Source organism: Cucumis melo, chromosome 12, assembly GCF_025177605.1.
Source record: "Cucumis melo cultivar AY chromosome 12, USDA_Cmelo_AY_1.0, whole genome shotgun sequence".
NCBI lineage: Eukaryota > Viridiplantae > Streptophyta > Magnoliopsida > Cucurbitales > Cucurbitaceae > Cucumis > Cucumis melo.
Window position 1 is genome coordinate 14,589,750 of NC_066868.1, and position 27,402 is coordinate 14,617,151.

The 27,402-nt window shown below is 33.9% G+C and overlaps 1 protein-coding gene across 1 annotated transcript; it reads left to right on the forward strand.

Annotated features, from left to right (window-relative positions):
- Positions 1 to 7,955: 7,955 nt before the first annotated feature.
- LOC103501715 (dolichyl-diphosphooligosaccharide--protein glycosyltransferase subunit 2) lies at positions 7,956 to 24,209 on the forward strand. Its single transcript, XM_008465384.3, has 20 exons — positions 7,956 to 8,152; positions 8,613 to 8,757; positions 10,030 to 10,219; positions 11,158 to 11,247; positions 11,437 to 11,499; positions 11,827 to 11,896; positions 12,858 to 12,922; positions 17,462 to 17,516; positions 18,612 to 18,739; positions 18,810 to 18,925; positions 20,090 to 20,159; positions 21,497 to 21,601; positions 21,751 to 21,840; positions 21,927 to 22,075; positions 22,223 to 22,334; positions 22,411 to 22,494; positions 23,045 to 23,125; positions 23,209 to 23,433; positions 23,622 to 23,744; positions 23,844 to 24,209. The coding sequence occupies exons 2-20, from the start codon at positions 8,615 to 8,617 to the stop codon at positions 23,958 to 23,960; spliced, it is 2,076 nt and encodes a 691-aa protein (XP_008463606.2). The 5' UTR covers positions 7,956 to 8,152; positions 8,613 to 8,614; the 3' UTR covers positions 23,961 to 24,209.
- The last annotated feature ends 3,193 nt before the right edge of the window (positions 24,210 to 27,402 follow it).

Genomic DNA, 27,402 nt, shown 5'->3' on the forward strand with positions numbered 1-27,402 from the left:
CTCCAGTTCCAACTTTGAGAGTGATCTCGCCCTCAGAAATCCTTTTCCAAGAACTGCTTTCCTGAAATGAGAAACAAATATGATTAGTGGCTCCTGAATCCAATATCCAGGTGGAATTTTCATTTTCTACTAAACATGTTTCAAAAACAAGTAAATCATATTTACCTTGTGCTTTTTTCTCTACCTTTTTCTGAGCAAGGTATTTTGGGCAGTTTCTCAGCCAGTTCCCATTTTCACCATAGTGGTAACATTTACCTTTTTCTGCAGTCTTCTTACCTTTGTTCTACTTGGGAGTCTTCCCCTTTCTCTTCTTCTCAATATTTCTATTAGATTTTGAGGGTCCAGCTTTGGATTTAGAAGACGATCCTCTTTTAAATTTTCCTTTTGTAGTAGCAACATTTGCTTCTACTTCTTTTCCTTTACCTTTGGTAAGATTTTGGAAATGTTGGAGCTCGTTCAGAAGAGTTGTTAGGTTAAACTCTATCTTATTCAGGGACGCATTCGTTTGAAATGGTATGAAGCTCTTCAGAAGAGACTCTAAGATAAAGCTAACTTGATTAGCCTCATCGATGGCACCTCCATTTACTTCAGTAATATTGAAGTGCATCATCATGTCCAGGACATGTTCTCTAACAGAGGTCCCCTTCTTCATACGCTTAGTGTAAATGTATTTAATTGCCTCGTGTCTTAGGGACCACTCTGGTTGCCCAAACATTCCTTTTAAAGAATCCACAATCTCTTTAGTCGTGGCTAAGCATTCATGCTTCTTTGCTAAAACATCTGATATGCTAGCAAGAATGTAAACACGGGCTTTCTCATTTGCTTTTATCCATCGATCATATGCTTCTCGACTAGCTCGATTCGCATTTGAGGCAGGGGTTTGAGGACATTCCTCAGTTAAGATAAATCTTAAATCATCAACAACTAGTATTGTGTTAAGATTTGATTTCCATGTCCCATAGTTATCGCCGTTAAGTTTCTTGGAAGCTAAAAATTGAACTATCGAGCTATTCATGCTGAAAAACAAACATACTTTGTTTAGAAACTATAATCTGAATAAACCAATCATTTTAGCAAAACTTTAAATAATATACCCTTTTATTATGTTTTGCAACGATAATTCAAAGGTTCAAAATAACCTCTACTGAGGGGTAGCCGATTACTCGTCCTTTGAATCAAGACAATCTTGACCAAATATTAACTCACAAATATCTCATATTTACTTAGCATTTAGTTACCGTTTACTTCGATCAAGAATATACTAACTTAGTAATTCTTGTAAGTGTAACCCTTCATTTTCGGTCCTCAGAGATGAGAATCATTATGCTCCCGAAGGTGGAAATACAATATGAAAACTTATCTAAGAGACCCTATCCAAATATGGAGTTTGTGGTGTTTCAAATCCTATAATATAGCCCTTCGAATGGCACGTTGCTCCAGGGCAGACAAGCAGGCGCATTATAGGAATCTCACGGTACGACCCAATGGAAGAGGTCGTAGAATGTATTGTCATATATCCCTCACCCACGTACTATGAACTACTTCCCCCATTCACTTTGTTCATAGCTCATGCAAACACTCTCCGAATAGAGTCCGCTCCTATACACGACCCAAAGCCTGCATGAACCTCACGGTGTGAACTCTTGGGGACGCTAGAGTTAAAAGTACGATACTTTTCTCCAGCTGAAGTGTTTTAAAAAATATTTTGGGTAAATTATTTAGGATTTAATTTAGGCTAACTTAAACAAATCCTAAATCTAGGTAAAACATCCAAGCATAACATTTATATTGGATTTAACCTACGATGTCTAGGTGATAAACCAATTTTATTACCTTACATCTATCACGCATGCTCATAAAATTAGGTTAACTAGGCTCAAGAACCGATTACGATCTCCAGGTAGAAGATATTCCGTAAATTGTCAACTTAAAAACCTTCACTCCTTAGTCATCTTATCTGACTTGTTGACAAGATCGAATCAGGTGAGCCTCTTGTAACCTAGTTTTACAAGATATCGACCTAAATCTAATTTTGGAAGATATGGTTTTTAACCTAAGCGAGCATATAAAACTCTTAGACTAACCTATAACCATTCATCTAGAATAACAACAAATTAATATGACATTTTGATTTATTTAACCTTTTAAATAAATCAATTATTGATTAATTTCATTAAATCATATTTAATAAAATTAATTCAATTAATCTTTAAATTAACCATATTAATTTAAACTTTAACAATTAATTAATTTCCATATTAATTTCTTAACATGCATGAACATTTAACCTATAGTGGGATTTTAAAACTATATGTCATACAATATGCACATACAATTTTAGTAATAATTAAATCATACATCACATACAAGATTAATTAAAACACCCTAAAATAGATTGATTTTGGCTCTCTAAATTAAGTTAAAACTAAATTATTACAATAATAATTTGATGGAGTACAATAATCATTTAAAAACTTTGCATGATCATTGAGCAGCAGGGTTTTAGATGAGCAATCGTTTACCAAGGTGAACGATCGTTTGGAGATGTCAGCGACACGTGTACCATATACAATTGCTTAGCATGTAAACGATTATTTAAGCGCTTAGCGTTACGTGTACCTTACGCGATCGCTTATTAGGTATACAATCGCTTCAGCGCTTAGCGTTACGCGTACCTTACGCGATCGCTTAGCAGGTATACGATCGCTTCTACGCTTAGCGTTACGCGTACCTTACGCGATTGCTTAGCAGGTATACGATCGCTTCAACACTTAGCGTTACGTGTACCTTACGCGATCGCTTACCGAATGAGTGATCGTTTAAGAGGTAAACGATCGTTTAGCGCTAGCATATACGTACCTTAGGCGATCGCATAGCGGGTATACGATCGTTTCATATGCAAACGATACACACACTTTACGCGATCGTTTCACTGGTAAGCGATGGAGTTCACTGGCTCAAGCGATTCGCATACCATATGCGATCGTTGAGAGGGTGAACAATAGGCTTGATTCATCTCCTTTTGAGCTTCTTAAATAGCATCATCTTCTTCTCGCATGAATTAATTACAGCCTATACTCAACTCTAATGACTCCAATAAATTACAGACTCTTTGCAAAAATAAAATTAAGCCACCAAGAGGGCTCTTTACAAAGATTAAAGCAAATAAACAACTTAATTTAGAGCCAAATCCAAAACTAATCTATTTTAGTTCAACCATATCAATCTATCACATAAATCGTAAGAACCCACCATATGCATATGAGTGAAGCTAAGCATGCTCTAATACCACATGATGGAAAAAACTACAAGAGGCATGCTGCAGCGAAAGATATAGATCATGTTTTACTCTATATGCATCTAAACGATTTAGAAGTTAACAACTACATGTTATGCGATGGTCCTAAGCGAGAAGCCAAAAAGGTAAACGAAGAACTTAACTTTTATAGTTATGGGCTACTTCTTTGAATTCTTTTCCTTCTCTGCTGAAAATCACGAACAAGGACAACAACCAAGTTGACCTACTATGCTCAGGACCAAGAACGGAGTTGTGGGACTCGGTTTTGTGAAGTGAAATATAGAGAGAGATGGGGAGCGTATCGTTTAGGTCTTTTTTTTCAGAGAACACATTATTCTTTTCTCATTCGGTAATGAGAAGTTTTATATGAAATTTACATGCAAATTACGTGCAATTTATTTCATATATGTTCAACTCCTAATCTTTTAAATAATTCTATAATGAAATTAGTGGCCTTTAATTCACAATAGGCTGTCACACCGCCCACTAACATTTAGTAATAGAATAATTAGTCAAAGGACATTTTGGTCAATTGACCAATTAAGTCAAAGTCAAACTTTGACTTTTCTTAGTCAAAAGTCAACTTTTTGTCTTTTTACTAATTTTTCCGTCTTGACTAATTCTAACCTCTCGAGTATGATCCGCATTCATTTTCTAAAATTCAAATCATATTTGAATATAAACCCGGTCAAAGTTTTGTTTCAAAGTTAAAAATCAACAAGTTGACTTTCACAACTTTGATCGTTTGAAAACTTTTCAAGCTTTTAAATATGAACTTATATTCATATTTATTTAAATCATATTTAAAAAAAAGGCTTAAAGTTTATTTCTATCGACTTATATCTTATATATTTATCGGTTTCTCTCTCTTATCTTAATTCGAACAATTCGAGTTACTTCAGCATTCTTGTTCTTTAGTTGAATCCATATGAGCTAGTAGGGGAACCTAATGGACCTATTAATCATGGGCTCCAACGATCCGAGATTAACTGGCTAAACTCTTTTAGACCAAGCTTAATCAACATTCGTTAACTAAAGAGTCATTCCACTAAAGACCCTTAGTTGCACTCTCCTCACTATAGATATATTTCTGTCCACTTGATATAACCATAATGGGTAAGTCGATCCTTCACGGGTTGTTCATAATCTTGGTTGGGTCAAAATACCGTTTTACCCCCGAGATTACATCTTGCTCCTTAAGACCCACTGATCCACTATTAAACAATTGGTTTAAGGTCCAACCTATAAACCAGAATCCTTCTCGGGCCAATGAGAAGATGAGGCCCCTTGTTCAAGACTTGGATTCAGTCCTTAAAGGAACAACGTATCTACTATCTTAGAAGTGGGTAGGAGTGAAGTCCTTAACTATCCACTCGGTCTTACCCCTGAAATGGGAGGCTTATTGAGCCACGATGTTAAGCTGCCCTCACCTATGCAGATCTAAGGATACTACCGAATGAATAGAAGTTCATAGTTAGCTTAGGATTAAGATCAAGTTACCTAGGTCATCATAAATGAAATAGTCAGTTTTATAATTTACGGTGTTATAACTAAAAGTGACTATTTCGTGCTTTCAGTCTTATGCAAACCATTTACATAGGACGCCCCCACTCCCATGTCTCTACATGAACGATTCAGGATTACATCGTTTGTACTAACTATAGAGCAGACCGCATCCATAGTGTTTTTCTAGAATAAGACGCCCAACCTTATTCATACACTATAGACTATTTAGGCTATTAACTTGAACTTAATTCATGTTTAATTTATGTCTCTACATAAAGTTCAAGTGTATTTGACAAATTCATTAAAATAGCCTCGTGACCTTAAATTTATTGGTTTTAAGATTATAGCATTCAATAATAAATTTTATTGAATCAAATAACAAAGTATAAGTGTTAGGACACAAATTCCAACAGAACCCGTATGACTAGTACAATTTCTAAGCAAGGATATCATCACACAAGAAAGTTTCACTAGAAGACAAGAATGGTAGTTGGAGTTGATATGACATGACAAGGCTACATTTAGAGCTGACATGATTAGAAGAATAGAAGTTTCTGTCGAAAGTTGCGTATAAAATGACTCATTCCCTACCAAGTAAAGGGACTGATTTTGAGAGAAGTCATATGTCTGAATGGACTGACCTCGAGTGTCTGAATGGGCAAAAACTCTAGAGAATGGTAAAAAGAAGTAGCCTTTCCACCATCTGTAAAAGTCATCATCTTTCTTCTTCGATCAGTTTGTAAGTGAAATCTTAGAGCCAGAGTAGAGAAGATTCAATCTTTCATTTTCCCTAATTTGTAAAGTCATTATCTTTACTTTCCATTTGTATATTGTTGTGTAATGTATATGGTTCATATTGTACAGTAACCTAAGGTCTATATGCTTTAATACATTGCATGATTACACCTCTTCAATCTATCATTCATTACTATTCATCTCCCAATGTGTTATCTGTAGTTTAGTCTTGTGATGAGTTCTAGATAAAAAACCTAGCTTATAAAGCTTATCGTTAGTTGAGTTATAATCATCACTTAGCTAGTGTATATCGCCAAATACACAAGAGAGCAAACAACAAGGATATGGCTAACATGCTTAAGGAGGAGTTTGGAGACAAACTTCACCTTGGCGAGGTAACTTCCATCATTTGTGTCTTGAAAGGAAAACGGGTGTGGATATTTGGCACCGAGAGGTTGTCACTCTTAAAAGAGAAGCTATATAAGTCTTGTAAGTGAATTATTCTAGATAGATAGAGCTTGGTAGATCTCGCATAACCAAGCTCTATCATTTGCATCACGAGAGGCCCTCCCTCCACCCCCAATTTCAAGAGTAAGACTTAGTAGATAGTTGGGGACATAAGGGTGTGTAAAATGGAATTCCTTCTATCCACTTCTAGGGATAATGAAGTGGATAATGGAGAGGTTGTTCCCTAAAGTACTAACTCCAGGCCTTAAACACAAAACCTCACCCTCTCAAGCCAAGAAGTTTGAAGGTTAGAGTGCAAACAAATTGTTCATTATAGGATCGAGTGGACTCTTTGAATTATAAGTTGTAATTATAGGGGTAAAAGGGTAGTATTGAAGTTAGTGAATTTTGGTGGATTAGTGAATTATCTTCTTCAACCTCATGTAAAACCCACATTAAGCCACATTCAAGCACTAAAATTAATGGTGTTTTTGTTGTCAATTTGAGGTAAAATTTAATCTACATGAAGTCCTCTTTATATTAGAGGATAGAATAAGATTAAGGGGTTGGTTTTAGTGATTAATGCTATATTTTTTCTAAAAAATCATTTCAACTCAAAATCTCATAAAACTCTAAAATCCCTCAAATTCAACCAAAGAGTTGCTTCAATTTCAATCATCAAGTGTATTCATAAAACTTTGTTTTTTTTTTCTATTATGAACAAGCGTGTTTAATCCTTGAAATCAATGCAATTAAAATGTTTTGGATCTTAATTGCTTTTGCTTTCATGTTCGTAACTCTTTCACAAGACAGTAAAAAATATCAATTCGACACAATGAGCGGTGGTTGGCTCACTAGCATGAAATGAGTTGAGTTGGTGTAATATACCAACTCATTGTTTGGCCCATAAACTTTAAATGTTGGCAGAGTTGAGTTGGTACAATATACCAACTCACCCCAGCTCTCCATTCTTCTAATATTTTCAATGGATCTAACAATTAACCACTTTTAACGACTGCCACTGCCACACTCTAAGAACCAACTTCAACAACTGCTCGTACAATCATATAAGCACACACGGTCAAGTGATGGTATAAGTTTAAAACGACTTAAGAGGTTGAGTGATGTAACTCAAATAAGAGTATTTTACTAATGTTTGAAAGTTGTTTTCATTCCCATAAGTAATTTCTTCTTCTTTATGATTTATACCGTAATATTTCCGCTTAAGAGTTTTCCTCTTCCTTAGCTTCTCTACTCGACTAACTTCTTTGAGTTTGCTTCTTCCTTAGCTTCTTTACTCGACTCACTTCCTCATTTGTTGACAAGCGTTTCGTAATATCTTCTTTGGTAAACTTGCCTTTTCTGGTTGTTCTTGGATATTGAAAGACAAATTTTGGACACGTTTTGAAAAATTATATAAATTTTTTGAAAAATTATAGAAACTTGGGTTAATATTGGTCGAGATTTTATCAAGAAAGTTAAATTTTTAACATCGGTGGTTGATCTGAGACGAGATTGCAGCAACAACAACTATTACAACGGGTTTAAAAAAGGAGTGCTAGTTTTTTTAAGAAAAACACTTGGCTATGTAATTTATCTCAATTTTCCATTGAGATTAGGTGAAAAAAAACTGTAAAAACATTTAAAGAATGTTTGAGACAAGAAATGAGCTATTATAGTGTTAGATTATTATAATTTGATTAGAATAATTTGTGTTTGAGGCATAGATTATTTTAGTTATAAAAAAGTAGTAAATAATAAAAAGATGATAAATGTAAAGTAAAATCTATAGCAAATAGTAAATAGTGGAGGTTTTGAAATAGTATTTACCGGATGGGGTGGTTTGTATAGTTTTAGATAATTGTTGGTCTTTGGGATAAAAGAAAAAAAAAAAAAGTTAAACATGGTATCATAAAAATGGGCCACGTGGCAGAGTAAGTTTTGGTCTAAACGAATCCTAAAACCCTTCCTTTCCCACTCCACTCTCCCAGCGGCGCGCCACACAATTCAAAGTCTCGCTTCTCTTCATCTTCGATTCACAGCCCAGACCCGCCGTTCAGCGTCCTGTTGTTCCCGGTTCATTTGCATGTCGCCAGTCCACCAGCCAGCCGTCTCTCTCATCTCTTAGTTTCAGTTGCTTCTCTCCTCTCCATCATCTTCTCCGAGGTACTTGATTCACTTTAAAACTGTTGGTTCAGCCAAATCTGTAGATCATTAATTTAGATCCAAAATTGAAAAGCATATTCTGATCTGATTTCGATTTAAACTTTTTCGAAGATTTCGTTTGGTTTAAATTCAGATCGAATCTGTTTGGTGGTTGACTTCAGTTTTACCGGAACGTGTATAACTCTCAAATTCGGGAAATTGTAGATTTCTTCTCTGAGCAGTTTTACCAAAACGTAGTTAAAAGCACGATTCTTCCCCCATTCCACACGACCTCCCATTTGGCTAATCTACCTCAATTCTTTCAGAAGCTTGTCTCTTTAATCTATACCCTAGGATTCCTCAAAATCCATTTCTATTTGCTAAATTTTATATGGATTAGCTTTGTAAATTTAGGAATTGCATCATCTGTGGAATTGATTGGATCGCACATTAATGTTTCTTCACTGCTACTCTTTTGCAGCAATGGCCAGAAACCTAGTTCCATTTCTGGTGCTACTTTTTTGGATTTCGATCTGCCAAGCTACAAGCATTTTTCAGCCGATCTCAGATTCACATAGATATGCGGCTCTAGAGCTCTTCAGGCCTACTGACGGAGTATTTGGAAGGTACTATTATTAGACGTTTTTTACTTGAGGGTTTTTTGTGTTTATTTTCTTTTTGCCTCCCTCGGTTAGATAGACTTAGTGCATTAAAAGGTGGCAGTCAAAGTTCTTGGACAAATCATCAATTTTAAAATAGCTATGGGAAAATTCCCTATTTTATTAATGGTACTAATATCCCCTTTTTTGCCTTCTGATCTGGAAATTGTTTTTCTTTTTAATATAAATTATATTGTCAAACTAATTTTTCACATCAATTTCTTTTTTCCAGTTCGATCTCAGTATTTTAAACAAAATTTCCTTTCATGATAGCATTGGAAAGGACGTTTCATTTGTGATTCCATTAAGAAGCCCTTTCTGAAAGAACTAATTTGACCTCTTAAGGTCTTAACCTAGGGATTCTAACAAACTTTAAGGAAGTAAAAACGATTTGGCTCGAGAGTTTCACGCTCATAACTCAAAATAACATGTTGTATTTTCTTTAAATTGGTTGGCCTCCTGCAACAACCCTAACGTGGAAAACATGGGAAGAGGAAAGAAGAAACATTTAGGAGAGGTTTAATTTGGGAGTAAGAAACATTTCATCAATGAATGAAATAATTTAAGGAGAACCTTAAGTAGATACACTGAAATACAGAAGAAGCCCAAATGAGAGAGAGCAATTACATCCAAAAAAGAACAAAAGAACAAGAGAAGAAAAGATGAAAATGTACAACTGAATATTTTGGATAAAAACAATAAATCAGTGGGCTCCAAAACAAAAGCAGCAAGGAACTAAAAAAAAAGCAGGGAAGACTGATTGATTCTTTCAATGGAAACTTGTTCCCATGCATCTGATATTTGAAATAGGTTACAACACATAATACAATCTGGAACATAAGTTGGCATGTTATTCTCTTAAAAATGTATTATGCATCGGTGATATTAACACATCAACTAAAACATATAAGTTCATACACGTGTATATTTGAATGTATTCACATGCTATGTTCATTTCCTTTTAAAAACTAACAAAATTAATTGAGAAACTAAGATAAAATATAAAACACTTATGAGATAGTTGATTAAAATAATCATAGATTTCTAACGAACATTATTATAAATAGTGTTATTGTTCTATTTTTTGTTGCAGAATACTACTGTTGAACTGGTGGTTTTGGTTTTAGTTTTGTTTTTCCATGAGCTACTAAGCCTGCTATTATTGTGTGTGGTCTCTCATTATACCCTTGTATCTTTTTATTTTTTTATTTTTTTATTATTATTTTTTATTTCTATCAGTTTGGAAGAGACGCATGAAGCATTAAGAACATTTGACATTCTTGGAATTCAAGAGAAACTTAATATTAATGCTGCCACTTGCAAGTCTGTATCAGAGGTTCTTAGTTCATCTGCAGTCCTAAAGGATCTGTTTTATGCTCTGAGAGTCAACGATGTTTTGAAATGTGACATTAAGGAGGAGACATTTGAGGTATTCTTTTACTTGCGGTGTTCAATTTCTAAGACTTGAGCTTGTGTCAGATCTTTTTTACTTACTAATCTGCAAATTAATTCTTAAAACATTTTCAATATAACATTTTGTAGAAGTTTTGTTTATTTATTGAGGTGGCATAAGTAATGAGACTTGTATTATCGACAAAACCTACAAAAGAAGGATGATATAACCCCACTAAGCATAGGGGATTACCAAAAAGGACTTCCAATGACAACCGATGCAGATATATCATATCATGATTAAAAATATTGTTTTTGACGAAGATTGCTAAGTTTACAAAAACAGGTTAGCTGAATCCTAAAAAGCATCAAAACAAGCCATATCCCCTTGAAACACTCTTTAGCTTCTTTGAATTCAAAGCCTCCAATTATGGGTTGCCATTGAATTAGACCATGGAGTTCTAGTATGGCCTTTAAAAACCAGAATAACAAGAACTTGATGCAGAGCTTCAAGGCCTGCTAGGGAAGCACCACATCACATTGGAGTAAGTGGGCTTGATCCTCTAAATTTGATTTGCACAGAACACACCAGTTAGGAAAGAAGGTGTAGGGAAACATTGTTTGGATCGTGCACGTTTGCAACTAGTATTCAGTTTTTTGAAGGAAGAATTGTAAAAGATATCCTTCATCTTTCTAGGGCTTTAGCTTTCCAAATCGAACAAGGTCACTGAGAATGACATATTTTTCTCAATTTTCGTGGGCAATGCCAAGAAAAAACACATGAAAACACCTGAAAATGGCAAAGTACTTGCGTTCTTTTCTACTACTTTTTGATATTAAAACCATCCTATATTTTAGGCCAAGAAATTATTTATTGTTCTTTTCTATCTTTATGCGTGACTTCCCAACAACTCCTATGTCATTGGTTGCGATCCATGTTCTTGACTTGTGATTTTTTCTTTTGATTTTGTGAAGAGCGTTACTTCAAGACTTACAACTGCTTTAAATGATGCGCGATCACTGTTTGACTTCTACTACTCTATTGGAAGTTTATTACTTCTGAAGGTAACATGGTGACACATTGCTTTTCTTCTTATTAATTTTTATGATGATTTAAAATTCAAATATAAACTGCTTAAAGTTCTTATCACTCAATGAATGATGTGATGAGTAAGACTTGCAACTTCTTATAGATGTATATCCTTGATTCCATTTTGGTCTTTGGATTTAGTAATTTCCTTTCATTATCTGCAGGAAAGAGGTTCTGGAGTTGATCTATCGCTTAATGACGCCGATGGTACTTTTCAGTCCATCAAGGTTAGTTTATGTTAGGTTTTCAGCTTTGGAGAAATGGAATATATATATATATATATATATATACATAGGCTAGAAATAGGAAAGTCCTAAAATCTAGTTTCCATTTGGGGCTTACATTTTGCTTTTCCTTATATTGATGAGAAGTTGTTTTGAGCTAAAAATAATAATTAAAACTGCATCGAGCACTGTAGATTAGATTAAATATCATCTAGAAATCACATGTTGATATTTTACTGTATCCCATTTTTTTTACTATTAACTGTATTGTGCTTTTCAACAAGTATCCATATTATTTATCCTTCAGTCTACTTCGTGCATAATTTGCAGGCATTGAGCCAAAGTGATGGAAGGTGGCGGTATAGTTCTAATAATCCCGAGTCTAGTACTTATGCTGCTGGTACTGATTCGTCCATAATTCTTCACCTATCATAATTAAAAATTTTCTTTTTACATTCTCGTTTGTATGCAATTGTAAATGGTGATAATAACTCTTTAATGCAACAGTGAAGTTTCTTAGTTCTCTCATTGTATAATAAGTGAAAGACAAAAGCACAATCTTTTCTTATCCGATATTTTAAAAATAATTTTGCTTGTCATCTTAGTTGCAATTTTAACTTGGACGGTTAGACGGAATTTTAGAAAATTATCATTCTAGAAATAACTGTACTTTAATGAGTGTTTGGTCTTGTGATGAAAATCCTATGTGAAGTATGGTTGCAAAGGAATAGTTACATTTTAATGACTAGGACAGTAGCACGCAATACCTTTCTCCCATTACGTTTAATCTAAACGTTATTATAATTTACAAGCTTCAACACTAATGAATTTGGCAACAAGAACCATTTCTCTTTTCTTAATTGCTAAACAAGTGGGAGGAGTGATTGTTGATCACCTACTGTGACTGAGTTTTTCTTGGGAGGTTTGCATGCATTCTAGGCTAGTATTTTAATGCTGTATATCCTATCTAAATTTGCAACTTGTGTGGAAATTTAGATTCTCTCTCTCAAGGGAATTCCTTGCTTCTTTCTGAAAATTTTAAAATAATTTATTAAATTCGAGAAGTTTGTAAAAGTGAGATTTGTAGGAACTTTTATGAAGAAATGTACATTCTTTTTATATAATTCCAGGTTATCATTTTAAGTGATAAGTTAACATTTAGTTGCTTGATACTTCGTTGCCTTGTATTGATATATTTGTTGTTTGTTATTTGCTTTTGTTCTTGTTTTTTGTTTTTTGTTTCTTTTATTTCTTTTTATTTGTGTCTAGATGGCTTAAACTTTGTAGCTTACGCTATATAGCTTTTATTAGCACTTGAATAAAATATAACTTTGTTATTTACGCATTATAACTTTCTATAGGATTGGCACTTGAATCTCTTGCTGGTATTGTGTCATTAGCATCACCAGATATTGATCAAAATATGGTACTCTCACTTTTTCTTTTCTGTCATATTGTTGTTTAGCTCTGAAATCTTACATTCCTTTCTTGTGAAAAATTTCTCTACCTTTTATTTTTACTAGTGTGACTAGTCACGGTTATAATTATTATTAACCTAGATCTCAATTTGAGATTTTGAAAAATTTAGGAAGCTCATTCTTTTTGGATATGATTCGAGTTCATTGATTGAATGAAATATTCAAAGTTATCGATGGGGCAACAGGGCTCCAATCAAATGGTATGCAAAAAAATAAAAATGTTTCCAATTAGCAATGAGAAAGGAAAAGCTATTGTTATCTATAGCCGGTATATCAATACATCAATAGAAAGCTGAATGAATATTGTTGCCAATAATGTCCTTTGTCGTTCTATATTTTCTTTGGAAAATGCTTGAATTCCTTTTGTCCCAAATCTTCCACAAAACACCAGTGATGAAGCCAACTTCGTGTCATGAGGGAGAACAACTGACCAGTTAAACGCCTCAAGAATCTCGAACCGTACCTCTCCAGAGAAAAGACAGTCAAAAAATACATGTACAGATTCACTGTTCTTTTGGCAGAGGCAGCACCGTGATAGAGAGAGGTTGATCCAAGGGCTGCGGCTTTGAAGCCTATCCATTGTATTAAGACAGGAGTGTGTCACTCCCAAATGAGGAATTTCACTCTTTTTGGACAGGGGCATCTTCAAACATCTTGAATAAATTGTCATTTTGAAATAGCATGCTAGTGGTGAGATGAGTGTATAATAATGATTTGGTGGAGAAACTTTTAGGCTCTGGCTTCCATGGCCATGCATCATCACGGTCAGTTAGGGGCAGATTATGGAGGAGATGGGTGAGTGCAGCAGCCCATTCAAGAATTTCATCATCCTTAAGAGTCTTCTAAAGTCCATCCTCCATATGCATTGATCAGAATTCCGGACTTCCTTCACAGAAGCATCTTTAGTGCCAGTCAAATGAAAGAGCTTAGGAAAGATCTGTTTGAGGGGGGATTGACCGAACCAAATTTCGTGCCAGAATGATGCTATAGCAAATATTTTCATATACAAGGTCGTGCTGCTGAAGATTGTATTTGCAAGGGCTTCTAGATGATGAAGTTCTTCCAGCTGATGCCTTAAGATCAAAATGTTTATCATATTTTGCCTTGATCAATCTACGCAAAGAGTTTCCTTTTCTAGGAGAAAACTTCAGAGCCATTTGGCAAGAAAGGCATTTGTGTGCTGATTGATGTCAATGATTCTCAACCCTCCATCTTCCAAAGGTTTCTTGAGGCAGTCCTATCTCAATAGGTGAGTTAAGTTTCTGTCTCTGGCCAGTCCATAAAAAAATTACTGAAAAAGTGCTCAAGCCATCAATGATTCTTTTGCGGGCATGTAAGAGGGGTAAATAACAAAAGCGCTGAGTGGGTAGAGTAGCATTAAGAAGAATCAGACGAAGAAAACTATGCTGCAATGTGTTCAATATTTTGCCAATTTTGTCTGTAATAGGCTGCCAAAAGGAAGGGGAAGATGGTGTGCCATATAAAGGAAGATCCAAGTACGTGGCTGGCCACTGATCCACTTTGTAATCAAACTTTGCAGCAATAGATTCAACACAAGGTTCATCGCAATTAACATCCAACAACTCTGATTTATGCCTATCGATAAGGAACCCAGATGCCCCTTCAAAAGGCCAATTGAGATTGATAAGATTTTCTATGTTCCTCTCGTTGTTGGTGGAGAAAAGAAGAGTGTTATTGGAAAAGAGGAGGTGATTGATGTTGAGAGAAGATGTAGGCTCTTTATTACCACAAATGAAGCCCTTATCTGCCGCCAAATAGAGGATTCTGCTAAGACTATCCATGATGATGATAAAGAGGAGCAGGGAGGGAGGGTCGCCTTGTCTAAGTCCCCTAGAGACTTTAAATTTCCCTCTAGCTTTGCCATTAATAATGATGGTAGAGTTGTGGTTGATGATATACAACCTCTAATCCATAGTCTCACTTGTTTTGAAAACCCTTTACTCTTTGAGAAAGCTCAATTATTCCACATATGAAGTTCTATCGATATTTAATAAGCACTGCATAATATCACTTCCTCTAAATAGTTTTATCATTTAAATTCTTGACGATAATTTCATTTAAATAGATGTCAGGTGGGGGTTTGGTATTTTGGCTGTCTCATTTCTAGACAACAACTTTCAAGAGCACAGCTTTATTAGTGATCTTGGCGTTTTGGATTGTAGCCTTTTAAGTTGGGTCTTGTCATCTATGGTCATACCCATGGTTATACTCATAGTTATTCAAATAGCAAGTGAGTGAATAACTGCCTAGGGGCAGAAGATGAGAAAGTTGGGATCCAAATGCATTAGTGCGTCCATGCCTTCCAACTTGAAGGGTTAAAGCTAAGCTTGTAATTCAAAAGAATTTCTGGTGTATTAGACAACATCAGGAGGTTGTGAGTTTATATACAAGTATGAAAGAAAGCGAAAAAACTAGGAGTGCTTTTTTGATTACTCTTCAATTCCTTTCCTTCCAAATTTCCCACAAAAGAGCTCTAGAAACACATCTTCACTAGACCTTTGTTTTTGCTTTTAATGGCCACCTATTTGGAATCTTTAGCAGTCGATCGTAGACAGAAGGGTTTTAAGGAGTTAAGTTTGTTGGGGCTGAGATGATATGTTGCAACCACATAAAGTGACTGTTGGCCAGGAAAGTTTGGTTGATTAGTAACTACAGGCTTTTTAAGGCTAGTTAGGAACCCTTTAGAAATTTTTGGATAATATGATCCATATGTTGTGTAGTCGTTCCTTCTAAGCTAGCCAATGTGAGGTTAGATTTCTTTTTGCCAACTTTTATTGTGAGAATGAATAAACCTTTATATTAAATTTCGGATTATAGGTAAAAGTTTTAGAAGGCTAATGGTGGTACGCTGGAAGGTTTTTCTTTTGGAGAGAGAGGATTTAAGCCTCAATCAGTGAAGATGCCATAATCTTAGAATATATAATTAAATATCAGTGAACATAAAGGTGGTTTGTATTTAGTGTACAATGATGATATTATTGAGAGAAGAATAGGACGTGCACTCTCTCCCTGTCCCTCCCACCTCTTTCCTTTTTAACACCCCAATCCTTGAAACATTACCAACTCAGGGATTGGAAGTTTGAACTTCATTAAGTGATCCATCAACATCGACCAAAAAACCTTCTCCATTGTTCGTCACAATGCATAGAAAGGCAGATAAACTAGATTTACAGAGGTTGGTTCTAATCCATCCTTAATCCAGCTAGTGGATCTCATACCTTTCTCAGCCTTTTGGCTAAGATCAAGTGTAAACCATTTAGTGGATCTCTTTATCTTGGTTAATCAGCTTAAAACTTAATGGGAGATCCTTGCTCGAGCTTTTCAAAGAACAAAGAAGTAAACTAGTAAAGTTTGCATCAAAAAGCCTAACCAAATGAAGTTTTGACAAAAATGGTGATTGAATTTGGTTTTCTCACTCTTATTGGATGGGATAGGAAAAAATGGGGAGTTTTGAAAGGAGTAAAAAGATCATAAGATGCCTTGAAAGTTCATCACACAAAACAGCGCCTTTGGATGATCCGTTTGGAGTCACAGAGACATTGGCAAGCCTTCTCCCACTTCTTCCCAAGTGGTCACTCTTTAAGGGACAGTGAAAAATCCTTGTGTGATTTCGAGAGTTTTCTTAAAAACTTTTTGGAACGACAAAAGCATTTTTGAAAGGAAGAACTTCACTCCAATTTCTTTTTACAGAGTTGTTAGAGATATGATCAAGGTGTTCCTCCTCAATCTGTCATTTGGGGAGAAAGACTGCTTTCTCTGGTGTGCTAGCATCGGTGCTATTCTGTGGGTGCTTTGGGATGAGAAGAATAGTAGGTTCTTTAGGGCTTTGTTCAAAGATCTTTTGTAATTATCCTATGAACATGATTTTGTCTAGTTGGAGTCCCTTGTGGTGGGATTCCTCCTTTTTGTGGGCTTGATTTTTGGATGCTCATGTATTCTTTCATTCTTTCTCAACGAAAGTTGTGTTTCTCATTTAAAAAAAAAAAAGAAAAAAAAATAATAATAAAAAAAATGTGGCTAATTGGTTATTTATTATTGCGAACTGCCAGTTGTCTTTAAAATTTAAAATTTAGCTACTTGGGAATTGTTACGCAATTTCCTGACTGTCAGACATTTAGAAGATGCTTGGTCCTGGTTCCCCCAGTCTGTAGTATCCTTTTGATGGTCTTAATTTTGCAGTTAGACTATGTCTTCACTTCTTCTATGTGACCTTAAGTGATTTTGAAATACATGAAGACAAGTTACTTCCTAATATGAAGTCTTTTAGTAAAGGAAACAATGTACGAAGTCTTGGTCACCAAACATGTTGTCACCTTCTGGTTTACCCGTTATGGCTATAGACTTTGTGGCTATTTTTGTTTTATTATGTTCGTATTCTAATTCTACTGTTCTTTGTCAGTTTCAAACTGTAGTTACTTTTTAGCTTGCCAATTTCATATTTGTATATGTATCTTTTTTTTTTGTAGATCGATACGGTAAAGAATGATATATTGAAACTCTTTGACAGTATTGAGAAGTATGGTAAGCTTTCGCCTCCATTATCTGGACCTGGATTTTATTGAAAAGCTTGTGCAATTTGTCACCTTCATCTTGAATTATTACTGTTCCATTTGATCTTGGAGTATGGGTGGATGGTCCGGGTCTGTTCCGTGTACTTGCCCAGTGGAGAAGTGGAAGCAGAGAAGCATTGAATTTAGCCTTTTTTAGCCTCCACTTGATCTGTTTACTTATATTGAAAATTTTTATAATTTCTTTACTTTGCAGCTCCCATTAAATAGCTTCTATAGAATTTGGCATTCAACCATGCTATCTTTGTTTTCCTTTTGAAACTAAACCCAACTTGTTTGCTGTGCGTTTTGTCTAGTTGAAGCTTTAAAAGCCTAATGTTGATCTACTATTTTTATTACCAGCTTTCTTTAAAGCAAATGAAGGAATAAAACATAAACGAAACAACCAGAAACAGAGGAGGGTCATGAAAATTTAAGAAATCATGGGCTCACCAGTAATAGAATCTTTCAAAAATCACAAATTATTTCAGGAAGCTGTCACATTCTTGGTGACAAAATAAATTGTCACTAACTTGACTTTTGCTTATTAGGTAGTCCAAGCCTCAAATCTTTGGGGGGTTTTTTCCTCTTGAATATTTGTATAAATTTATTTATGAGCTTCTCTTGTGAAAAAGAAAAAAAACAAGTGCGTAAGCAAATAAAGCCCAAAAAAGAGGAGGGAAGCTAAAAAAATGCAATTCTAGTGCAAAATAGGAGTTAGGGGGATAATTACAAAAAGGCTGTCCATCAATGCCAAAGAGAAATGAGCCCTTTAAAAATTTTATTGGTTCTCTTCCGTGGGCCCCATGAAACGTACGGATTTGAAATCTCTGGTAATACAAAAATGATTGTATAAATTAAAGTTGGAAGGATTTTGTCTGGTTACTGGTGTTTCCTTCAAATTTCAATTGCTGTAGAACTCTGTAACATGCTCTTTTGTGTCTCTGCTCATTCGTATGAAGATTATAATCCTAATTGGGACTTCTCATTTTCTTCTTAATATCTGCACCTTTTTTGTTGTTGGCTAACTACTCTGTATAGTTAATTTGTTGAAGTCTTTGTTTTTCAGATGACGGGGCTTTATATTTTGAGGAAAAAGTTGTTGACGCATACGAACATCATGGGCCTCTTGCAACCACATCTTCAGTTGTCCGAGGGTTGACAGCATTTACTTCTGTTACTTCTGGAAGCTTAAATGTGAGTGCAGACATAAATTTGCATTTTGGTTCCTTAATTTAATATATAACAATTTGGTTTTCTTCTGCAGCTTCCTGGGGATACAATTTTTGGTCTGGCAAAATTCTTCCTTGGCATTGGAGTTCCTGGTGATGCAAAAGACTTATTCGACCAAATAGATTCCTTGGCTTGCTTGGAGGCAAATAGGTAAGTATTTTATTGTTAGTCACAATTAGACTTGGTTGGTCAGTAGGTTTTTACATTATGATGATAATCTTGTGTTATGAACTTAAGACTTGGAGTTTTATATGGAACATTCTTTTTGATAATTTTTTTCATTTCTTAAATCATATTGTTGGTCTAAGGGTCGATTGAACTATTTGGCAAATGCTTGGTCTAACCTTTGGATGGGTAGACTTTCAAGACTTGCACTAACTGGCGTGCGGGCCAATGTTTGGTTGTCTTCTTGGGTTTTTAGAAAAGGCTAGGACTTTGAAAACCAATGTTTTTTTGAAGCTCACGATGCACTGGTGCAAATTGCCTGTAGGCCTTAGGTGGGAGGTGCAAAATTTTAGAGGCAATAATAGAAAAATATAAAAATATTTTTATGTTTGAAGAAAAATGGTGTTACAAATGATGAAATGATGAAAAAGTTAAAGAACACAGCCTTTTTATTCGAGATGATAGGGAAGGAAGTGAATATCTCACGGGCTTCTTAAATGGTACAAAGAAAAAAAGAGGAATAAATGAAAAGGTGGGAACTTGGGCTTTAGGTATTGAGGTGCACACCATAGGCTTTGAGGCGCCTTCATTTGAGCTTTTCACATATATATTATATACTTTCCCATAATCATTCTTCCTTTATTACAAATAAACAGTAGAAAGCTAGTGCTTCTTTTATTTATTGCCTGAAGCCTTGGAATGCCTTACCTTTTGTATACTTTGGTGTATATCTATATATTTCATTTTTATTCTCTTGAGAAAGTAGAGGATATATTTATTATTCTCCTATTTTCAAATGGAAGGTTAAATAACCCGTGGGACACACTGGAACTATTAGTTTACTCCGATACAATATTCAATTTGTCTATTCCTTTTAATTTTAAGTGCTGCATTTCTGAATATTTGTTTCAGTTGAAGGGGCAAACTATTGTCTTGTATTTTTAACTTACTTTTATTGAAGGTTTGTTTCTTTTTTTGGTAAGACTACAGCCTCTCATGAACTTCAATAAAAAGAAAGAGATTGACTTTTTACAATAGGGTTGGGTGTCTTGTTTTGCCACTTGGTCTTCCTTACATGATAAAATATCTTTTTTTTCTCATACCATTATGGCTTGGATGTCTTGTTTCAATTCTGTTTTCTTGCCACAGGGTTTCTATTCCGTTGATTTTATCTCTTCCAGCTACTGTTCTTTCATTAACAAAGGAAGACAAACTGAAGGTTTATTCTTCTACCAAACTTGCTTTCATTACCACAGCATCTTCTAGAAGTATTTTCAAAATTACTTGTTTGTTCGCCAATGGTTTATGGGGTACCCATTTCATTTGTTTTATTCGTGAGTCTAATATAGAATCTGGTTTAGATCACTATGTTATGGTAGTGATACGGGCATGGTATCAGAATCAAATTTAGCCTACAGATTTTAGCATTAAAGGAGGTGCATTGTTGTTAGTGCTGTTGTGTCACTGGTTTTTTGTGCTTAGGATTTTATTAGGGAAGTTTATTTTATAAAAATAATCGGTGAATGAATAAATATAATTTAATGGAGAAAAGGAAGAACTAAGTTGGAACTTAATTTTATAAATTTGGTATCAGTTAGTTTTGGTTCCTAAATTTTTTTTGGAAGTAACAATTAGTCTTGAACTTTAGTTTGTAACTTTCAATTTTGTAACAATTAAGTTTCTAAATGTTAGTTTGTAATAATTTAGTCCGTTTACTTCATAATTTGAATTAGGCTTATCATAAAGTATTGTTTAGATTTAATGAGTTTTTACATATACATATCGATAAGCTAATTGGAAATGAATGTGTACGACAAAATTGTTACAAGATTTAAAGTACATTGAATTGTTACATACTAAAGTTTAGAAACTAAATTGTTATAAATCTTAAAGTTCAAGGACTCCTACTTGTTTTAATTTTTCTTTTCCCATCAGTGTACGTCTTTTGTTCACTTAACTTGAAACTTAAGTGTGTTTCCATCCATGTGCCATTTGTTTTGTTAGAAAAAAAATGAAGCTTTTCATTGATAATATGAGAAGTACACAAGGTTTAAGTTAGCCTAGATGATGTTAGTGTGTTCTAGATGAACCATCAATAGAACCTAAGTAGCTTTATATAGGAAAGAAAACTGCACCAATTGGTTTTAATGAAAGCAAGCTATAATTATTGAAGAATTTAGAGAAGCCTAAACTTACTCCCAGTCTAGTTGTTAGCGAGCTTGAGCGCCGCGCCCTTGAGAAAGTCCTTGTTTCTCGAAGTTGAGTTCTGTAGTTTTATGATTTTTTAGTTTTATAGTTTGTTGAATATGTACGCAAACACACATAAGTTGTCTTCTGGTTGATGTTGTGCATTCCCTTGTGTCTTTTGAGTTTACTGCCTGTTAGAGATGGGCTGTGTTGTTTATCTGGAGTTCTTAACATCCTTTACATATTCAATCTTCATTTGTTAATAGACTCTCCATAGCACAAATGATAATTTTTGCTTCCCTTTTTAGCCCATTAAAGAGTCTTTTATTCAAATTCATTGGTAGATTAATTAACGTTAAATGTTATCAGGTTAGCATGAATACTGTGCTTGGTTCAGTTGCACCTCCTTTAACTGTGAAGATAGTAAAAGCTTTTCTATCTGGTTCAAAAGACACTTCCATTATCGGCAGCCAGGTGTGATAGTTAATATTCTTCATATTTGCTTCATTGTATTTGAATGTTATAAACTGAAAGCGTTCCATTTAACTCAGGTGTTTGTTTTGATAAATTAGCGTCACTTCGTTTGCTACTTATTATTATTATTCTTTTTTTCGGAATTATAGGAACTCAAGTTTGATCCTGTGACTGGTTTACATATTTTGGATGCTTTTCCCAAGACCTTTGATGTTGGAAACTATGTATTCGTGTTTGAGGTAATTCATTTTTCTTAATTTTATTAGCACATGTTTTTGGAGTTTGTCCCATGATATGTTGAAAACATTCTTTACACTTTTTCTAGGTTGTTCTTCATGATTCAGAGCATATGGATATTTATGCCACTGGTGGGAAGATTCAAGTTCCAATATATATCTCAGGAGTTGTCAAAATTGAGAATGCAGAGATTGCAGTTCTTGATAGCGATCTAGGAAGTGTTGAGACCCAGAAGAAGTAATCATTATTATGTTATTTTCATTAATCTTTTCAAATCAACTAGTTATTGATATAATATGGAGTCCTCTAAATGCTTTTGATTGTCTTTTATGCTTTTAATTTTGAAAGTAAACAGAGATAATTTTTCATTTCGGATTCATCCAGGCTTGATTTAGTTGGTGAGAGTGTTATTTCATTGTCGGCAAACCACCTGCAGAAATTGCGTCTATTATTTCAACTGGCCACACCACAAGGGCATGGTTTTAAGCCGCATCAAGTATGTAATCGTGTCTCATTGTTCCATCACTGTTTCTTTTACTGTTTTGACAAATGACAAGTTTGCTTCGTTGTAGGCTTTTCTCAAGCTGAGGCATGAAAGTGGCGTTGAACATATTTTTGTGGTCAATGGCTCTGGCAAACAATTTGAAATAATTCTAGTTAAGTTTGTGAAACCCATTTTCCCTATTTTCACGAAACTTTCTATCATTTTACAATTTAGTGAGCTGTATAACTGGTACTGCTGCTTGTTAAAAAACAATACAACACAACTACACACCTATGGATCAGAATATGTTGTCAGTAGAGGATTCCTTCTAGATGTAACTGTAATGTTCAACATAAGTGACAATTTGCTCTCTGGTGCAATCAAGCTTCTTAATGAACTTGTTCAAGCTTTGTGCCTCTGAACAACATTAAGGTGGACAGAACATAATATTTTGATAATCATGAGAATAGAAACCTTGTGAAAAGAAAAAAGAGTTCTGAAATCCCTTCAAGTAGTACTATAGTAAGTAAATAGAGTTATTTACAATTTCTACTGAAAGAAAATTGTGAAGTTATGTTCATGTTCTTCCCAGAACTTCTCAAATATTCATTATTGTGACATTGTCTTTTACATGTGCCAACTAGTTTCTTTATTTGATTAGCTGATGAACCAAGTTAAGTAAAATTATAATTGTGCTCATGTCTGGATTTTTTTCTCTTCAGGATTTCCTTGGGTTGGTCGAGAAGTTTTTCTATCTCTCAGGTCGATACGACATTCAGTTAACTGTTGGTGATGCCGTCATGGTAATTTCAGTTTCTATTTTTAATTTCATTTGTACAATTTACCTTGGAATCTTCTAAGTAAGCCTGGGTTTTCCTTTCTTCAGGAGAATTCTTTCTTACGGGTTATTGGTCATATTGACTTGGATCTACCTGAGGCACCAGAGAAGGCGGCTCGTCCACCTCTACAGCCTGTCGATCTTTACTCACGTTACGGGCCCAAAGCTGAGATAAGTCACATCTTCAGGGCTCCAGAAAAGCGTCCACCTAAGGAGCTCTCTCTTACTTTCTTGGGCCTCACATTTTTACCCTTCCTTGGATTTCTGGTTGGGGTGAGTCCTTCTATTTCTGGAGTATCAATTGACGTTCATGTTTGCATCAAAATGTCCATAATTTTGAGAGTTGATGTTGAACCCGTTGACATACATCCAATTATTTGTCTTGTATATGCTTTGGAATGTACCACCATCAATCAACTCTTAATAACGTATCAACCTTGCCTTTGTTTATGTGTGGATAGCTATTGCGATTGGGTGTGAATCTAAAGAACTTCCCGACTTCAACAGTACCTGCCACCTTCGCCTTTCTCTTCCATCTTAGCATTGCAGCAGTTATCCTGCTTTACACGTTCTTTTGGTTGAAGGTAGGGTGCCATATGTAAATTGTATGGTTTGGATGACAAAAATTACGTGAAATTTATATTTCAAAATGCTTAATGATGAAATTCATTCTCTTTGCGCAGTTGGACTTGTTTACAACCTTAAAAGCACTGGGCATCTTAGGTGTTCTTTTGGTATTTTTGGGACACAGGACCCTCTCCCACCTTGCTTCAACCTCAGCTAAGTTGAAATCTGCCTGAGATTGTGTTTTTTTGATTTCTTTGGAGGAAAGAACTTTTAGGAAGTTATACTTTCAAAGACTAGTCTTAGGCAGTCTCTCATATTTATATGGTTCAATCCAGGTTTTGTACACGGCTCAACAGTTTGGTTAGCTAAGAAATAACAGAATATTTGTGCGCCCTCCACTCCTACATGGTTGGTTTGGTGGTGCATTTGGGATAGCTTTTTTATCCGTAATATATCAGAAATTACAATTGAGATTAGAATAACATTATGGACATTTGTGCCCCTTTAATTTATTATTTTATTAGCTAGGTCAACCATAGATTACTATCGGTATTTATAATTCTACTTTTCCTTTTCTTTTTCCTTTCTTTTTTTCTTTTTTTTTTTTTTTTTTTTTTTTGAGTTTTTTTGAGTTTTTAAGTTTTAGAGCCCTACCCCATTAATTGTTTTTGGAACATTTAAAATCATTTTTTTTAATTTTTCTTTTTTATTTGGATACCTTCTTAGGTTCAACAGAAACTTTTTCCTACGAAATATTTGATGCAAACTCTAAGAAATGCAGTGCAAGAATTGTAAAGACTCATGTTTGTTTTATTTAGAAACCTTTGACCTTTGCATCAACTTTAGAAACAATAACAAAGAAATGCATTACAAGCAACACAAGAACTGTAAATAGTGACAAAGGGTAACGATTACATCAAATTATTGATCCAAAAGCTTTTGGATTCAAGAATTGGGATGACAACTAACCTTAAAGCTAAGGACTCGGTTGGCTTCCTTATGTTCGTGTTTTATGTGTAGTTTTGTTTGATTCTATTTTTACAGACATAAATTCGTTTCTATATTTTGGGTATAATGGGTTTTTGGTTCCTAATAGGAATTGATTCAATAGGATTGATGAGAATTAAGTGGAATTTAATTTAATTAAAATTGTTTAATCAATTATTTATTTGATTAAATTAAACTAATCCGAGGGCAAACAAGGAATTCTGTTTTTTTTTGTTGTCAGAAGTCAAAAGTTAAAATTTGACTTTGACCATACGTTAGTGGAGTGAAATTGTCCCATTGTTGATGAATAAGCTATGTGCTTATTTAGTTGTTCTTAATTGTTCTTAATTGTTCTTCCACCTAATCAGCTATCTATTTGCATGTTAATTAGCTATATAATCATAACTTTTATTTGAATTTGAGGAGGATGATACTTGTTGAATTTTGGATCATAAACTCATTTCTCTAAAAAAAAAACTACGAATCAAAATCTTGTGGTTGAGTCATGTATACTCTCAAGTACACATAGTTAATTTATAGTGGAGTAGATCTGCGTATGCTACTTCCAATTTAGCAACTTTCCTTATAGAAGAGAAATTCTTCTTCATTGACGCACCAAATGTCTTTTTACACATCTTGTCCCTTATTACAAATTAGATGTTGGAGACCTATCCACTTAACTCATCACTTATAATTATATATATATATGTATCCCCTACACAACAAAAATGAATCAAAGAGAGATAAAATTGACTTATTCTTACGTGTAAGATTCAGTTTTGTCTTCTTTTAAAAATGAAATCCACAACGAATACTTTATCAAAAAAGAAATGATAAGATGATATAATTATTACATCATGCCAACGTGACCAATTGAGTCATATTGAGCTACAATTAGAAGCTACCCCACCACCATACCAAAGTAGTATATGTATAATACAACAATGTGAATGCCTTTAAATTCATCCTAAATTTAATCATTGTGTCCATCAAATGGATTCACCTTTTTCCTTCACCAACCAATTTCTTCCTCCACTTTTCCAAATCATTCCCTTTCTCTTACTTTTCTACTTCTTTTCCTTTTCGGTTAAAATATCATTTTCATAGATTTATATATTTATGTCATTTCAATCCTATTTGAATTTATCCAAGTTGGTAAAATAGTATTACTGATGCAAATAAATAAATTTTACAATAAAAATACTCATAAATAATTTTAAAAAAAACACACAACAAAAAGAAATCATTATGGACTAAATAATATAGGACTTACTAAAAAATATATATAAGAACATTTGAATATAAGAGACTAAAAATTAAACAAATTTCAAACTATATAAGAACCCACACATGTTTAACAATGTTTTCATTTTCTTTTTACGATGCAATTTAACATATATTTGTCAAAAACGACAAAATGGATAATATTTACACTTTATGACAATCAATTGTAGTGAGTTTTGTTGAATTTTTTTATTGTTATTAAAAAAACCTCTTTAAACTTAAAAAGAAAGAATATTTTCAAAAATAACAAAGAAAAGTTTAAGGATAATTTACATAAATGTAATAAAATCCAAAAATATTTATGACGTGTAACAAAAAATAGAAGTCCATGAAGACAATGAAATATTTTCATAATTTCCATATTTGTCTTTAAATATTGCGAACGATTTGTCACGTCTTTTTTTTTTTTTTAATTTATTCATCTTCTCTTCCAGACTTCTTAAGCTTTTCATATTTTTTTCCTTTCTATTTTTAAACAATTTATTCTTCTATTTAAATCACCTATTTCAGCTTCACCATTTTCAGTAAGATTCTATAAAGCTATTTCATATTCCTCGTATTCTAGACTATCAATATCGTTTAAATATTATTTTGACATGATCCCATTGTCAACATGATCGTTTAAATTTGAGTCTTTTTACATCGTTTAAAATGAGCCACGATCATGTTGGCACGATCTAAACAATCACTTACCATAGTTAACATAATTGTTTAGCATGGTCAACACACTCATTTGATTTCAAGTTTTTAACGATCATTTAAATTGGATTATACGATCGCTTATTATAATCAACACGATCTTCGTTTAAATTTGAAGTCTTTTTCCCCATCGCTAAAAAGAACTACACGATCGTGTATCATAACTTAAACGATAGTAGATCATTCATTTAAACTGTAGTACATGATTGATTAGAAGAAGATTATTTGCGCATGTGTGGCCGATTAATTACATGTTGATTGGGCCATTTTTTATATTTTTCATTGTGGGTTTGCGGACTTTTTTCGTTTTCAGAATTATTTTACGAATTTGTTATATTTTTTAAAAAACCATGAAAGTTTAATCCTTTACGAATTATTTTATTGTATGAATATTGAGTTTAGAAAGTAAACTTTTTTATTGCTTAGATTAGAATGGGTTTTAAATAAATAATAGTTTAGTCACAAAATATTTTGAAGACATACATGAAAAATTGTCAAAGGCTATCCTTTATTTAATATATTTTTATATAGAGGATGGAGAGTTATTATTTTATTTATGTTGAGTAGAAATATAAATATATGTAAAAGGTTACTCTACAAAAATGAATAAAAGAAAAATAACAAAATTTATGACGACCGACCAAAATTAATAGAGAGGAATGGTTTTGCAATTTGATGAAGATTATATTTATCTTATCAATCTTC

What these genes read in the sequence shown, in the direction of transcription:
- LOC103501715 (XM_008465384.3), top strand. Translation starts at nt 8,615, where the DNA reads ATGGCCAGAAACCTAGTTCCATTTCTGGTGCTACTTTTTTGGATTTCG. An exon ending in TTAAGGAGGAGACATTTGAG is followed by an intron (nt 10,220 to 11,157) that starts GTATTCTTTTAC and finishes GATTTTGTGAAG; the next exon opens with AGCGTTACTTCAAGACTTAC. An exon ending in GCTTGCTTGGAGGCAAATAG is followed by an intron (nt 18,926 to 20,089) that starts GTAAGTATTTTA and finishes TTCTTGCCACAG; the next exon opens with GGTTTCTATTCCGTTGATTT.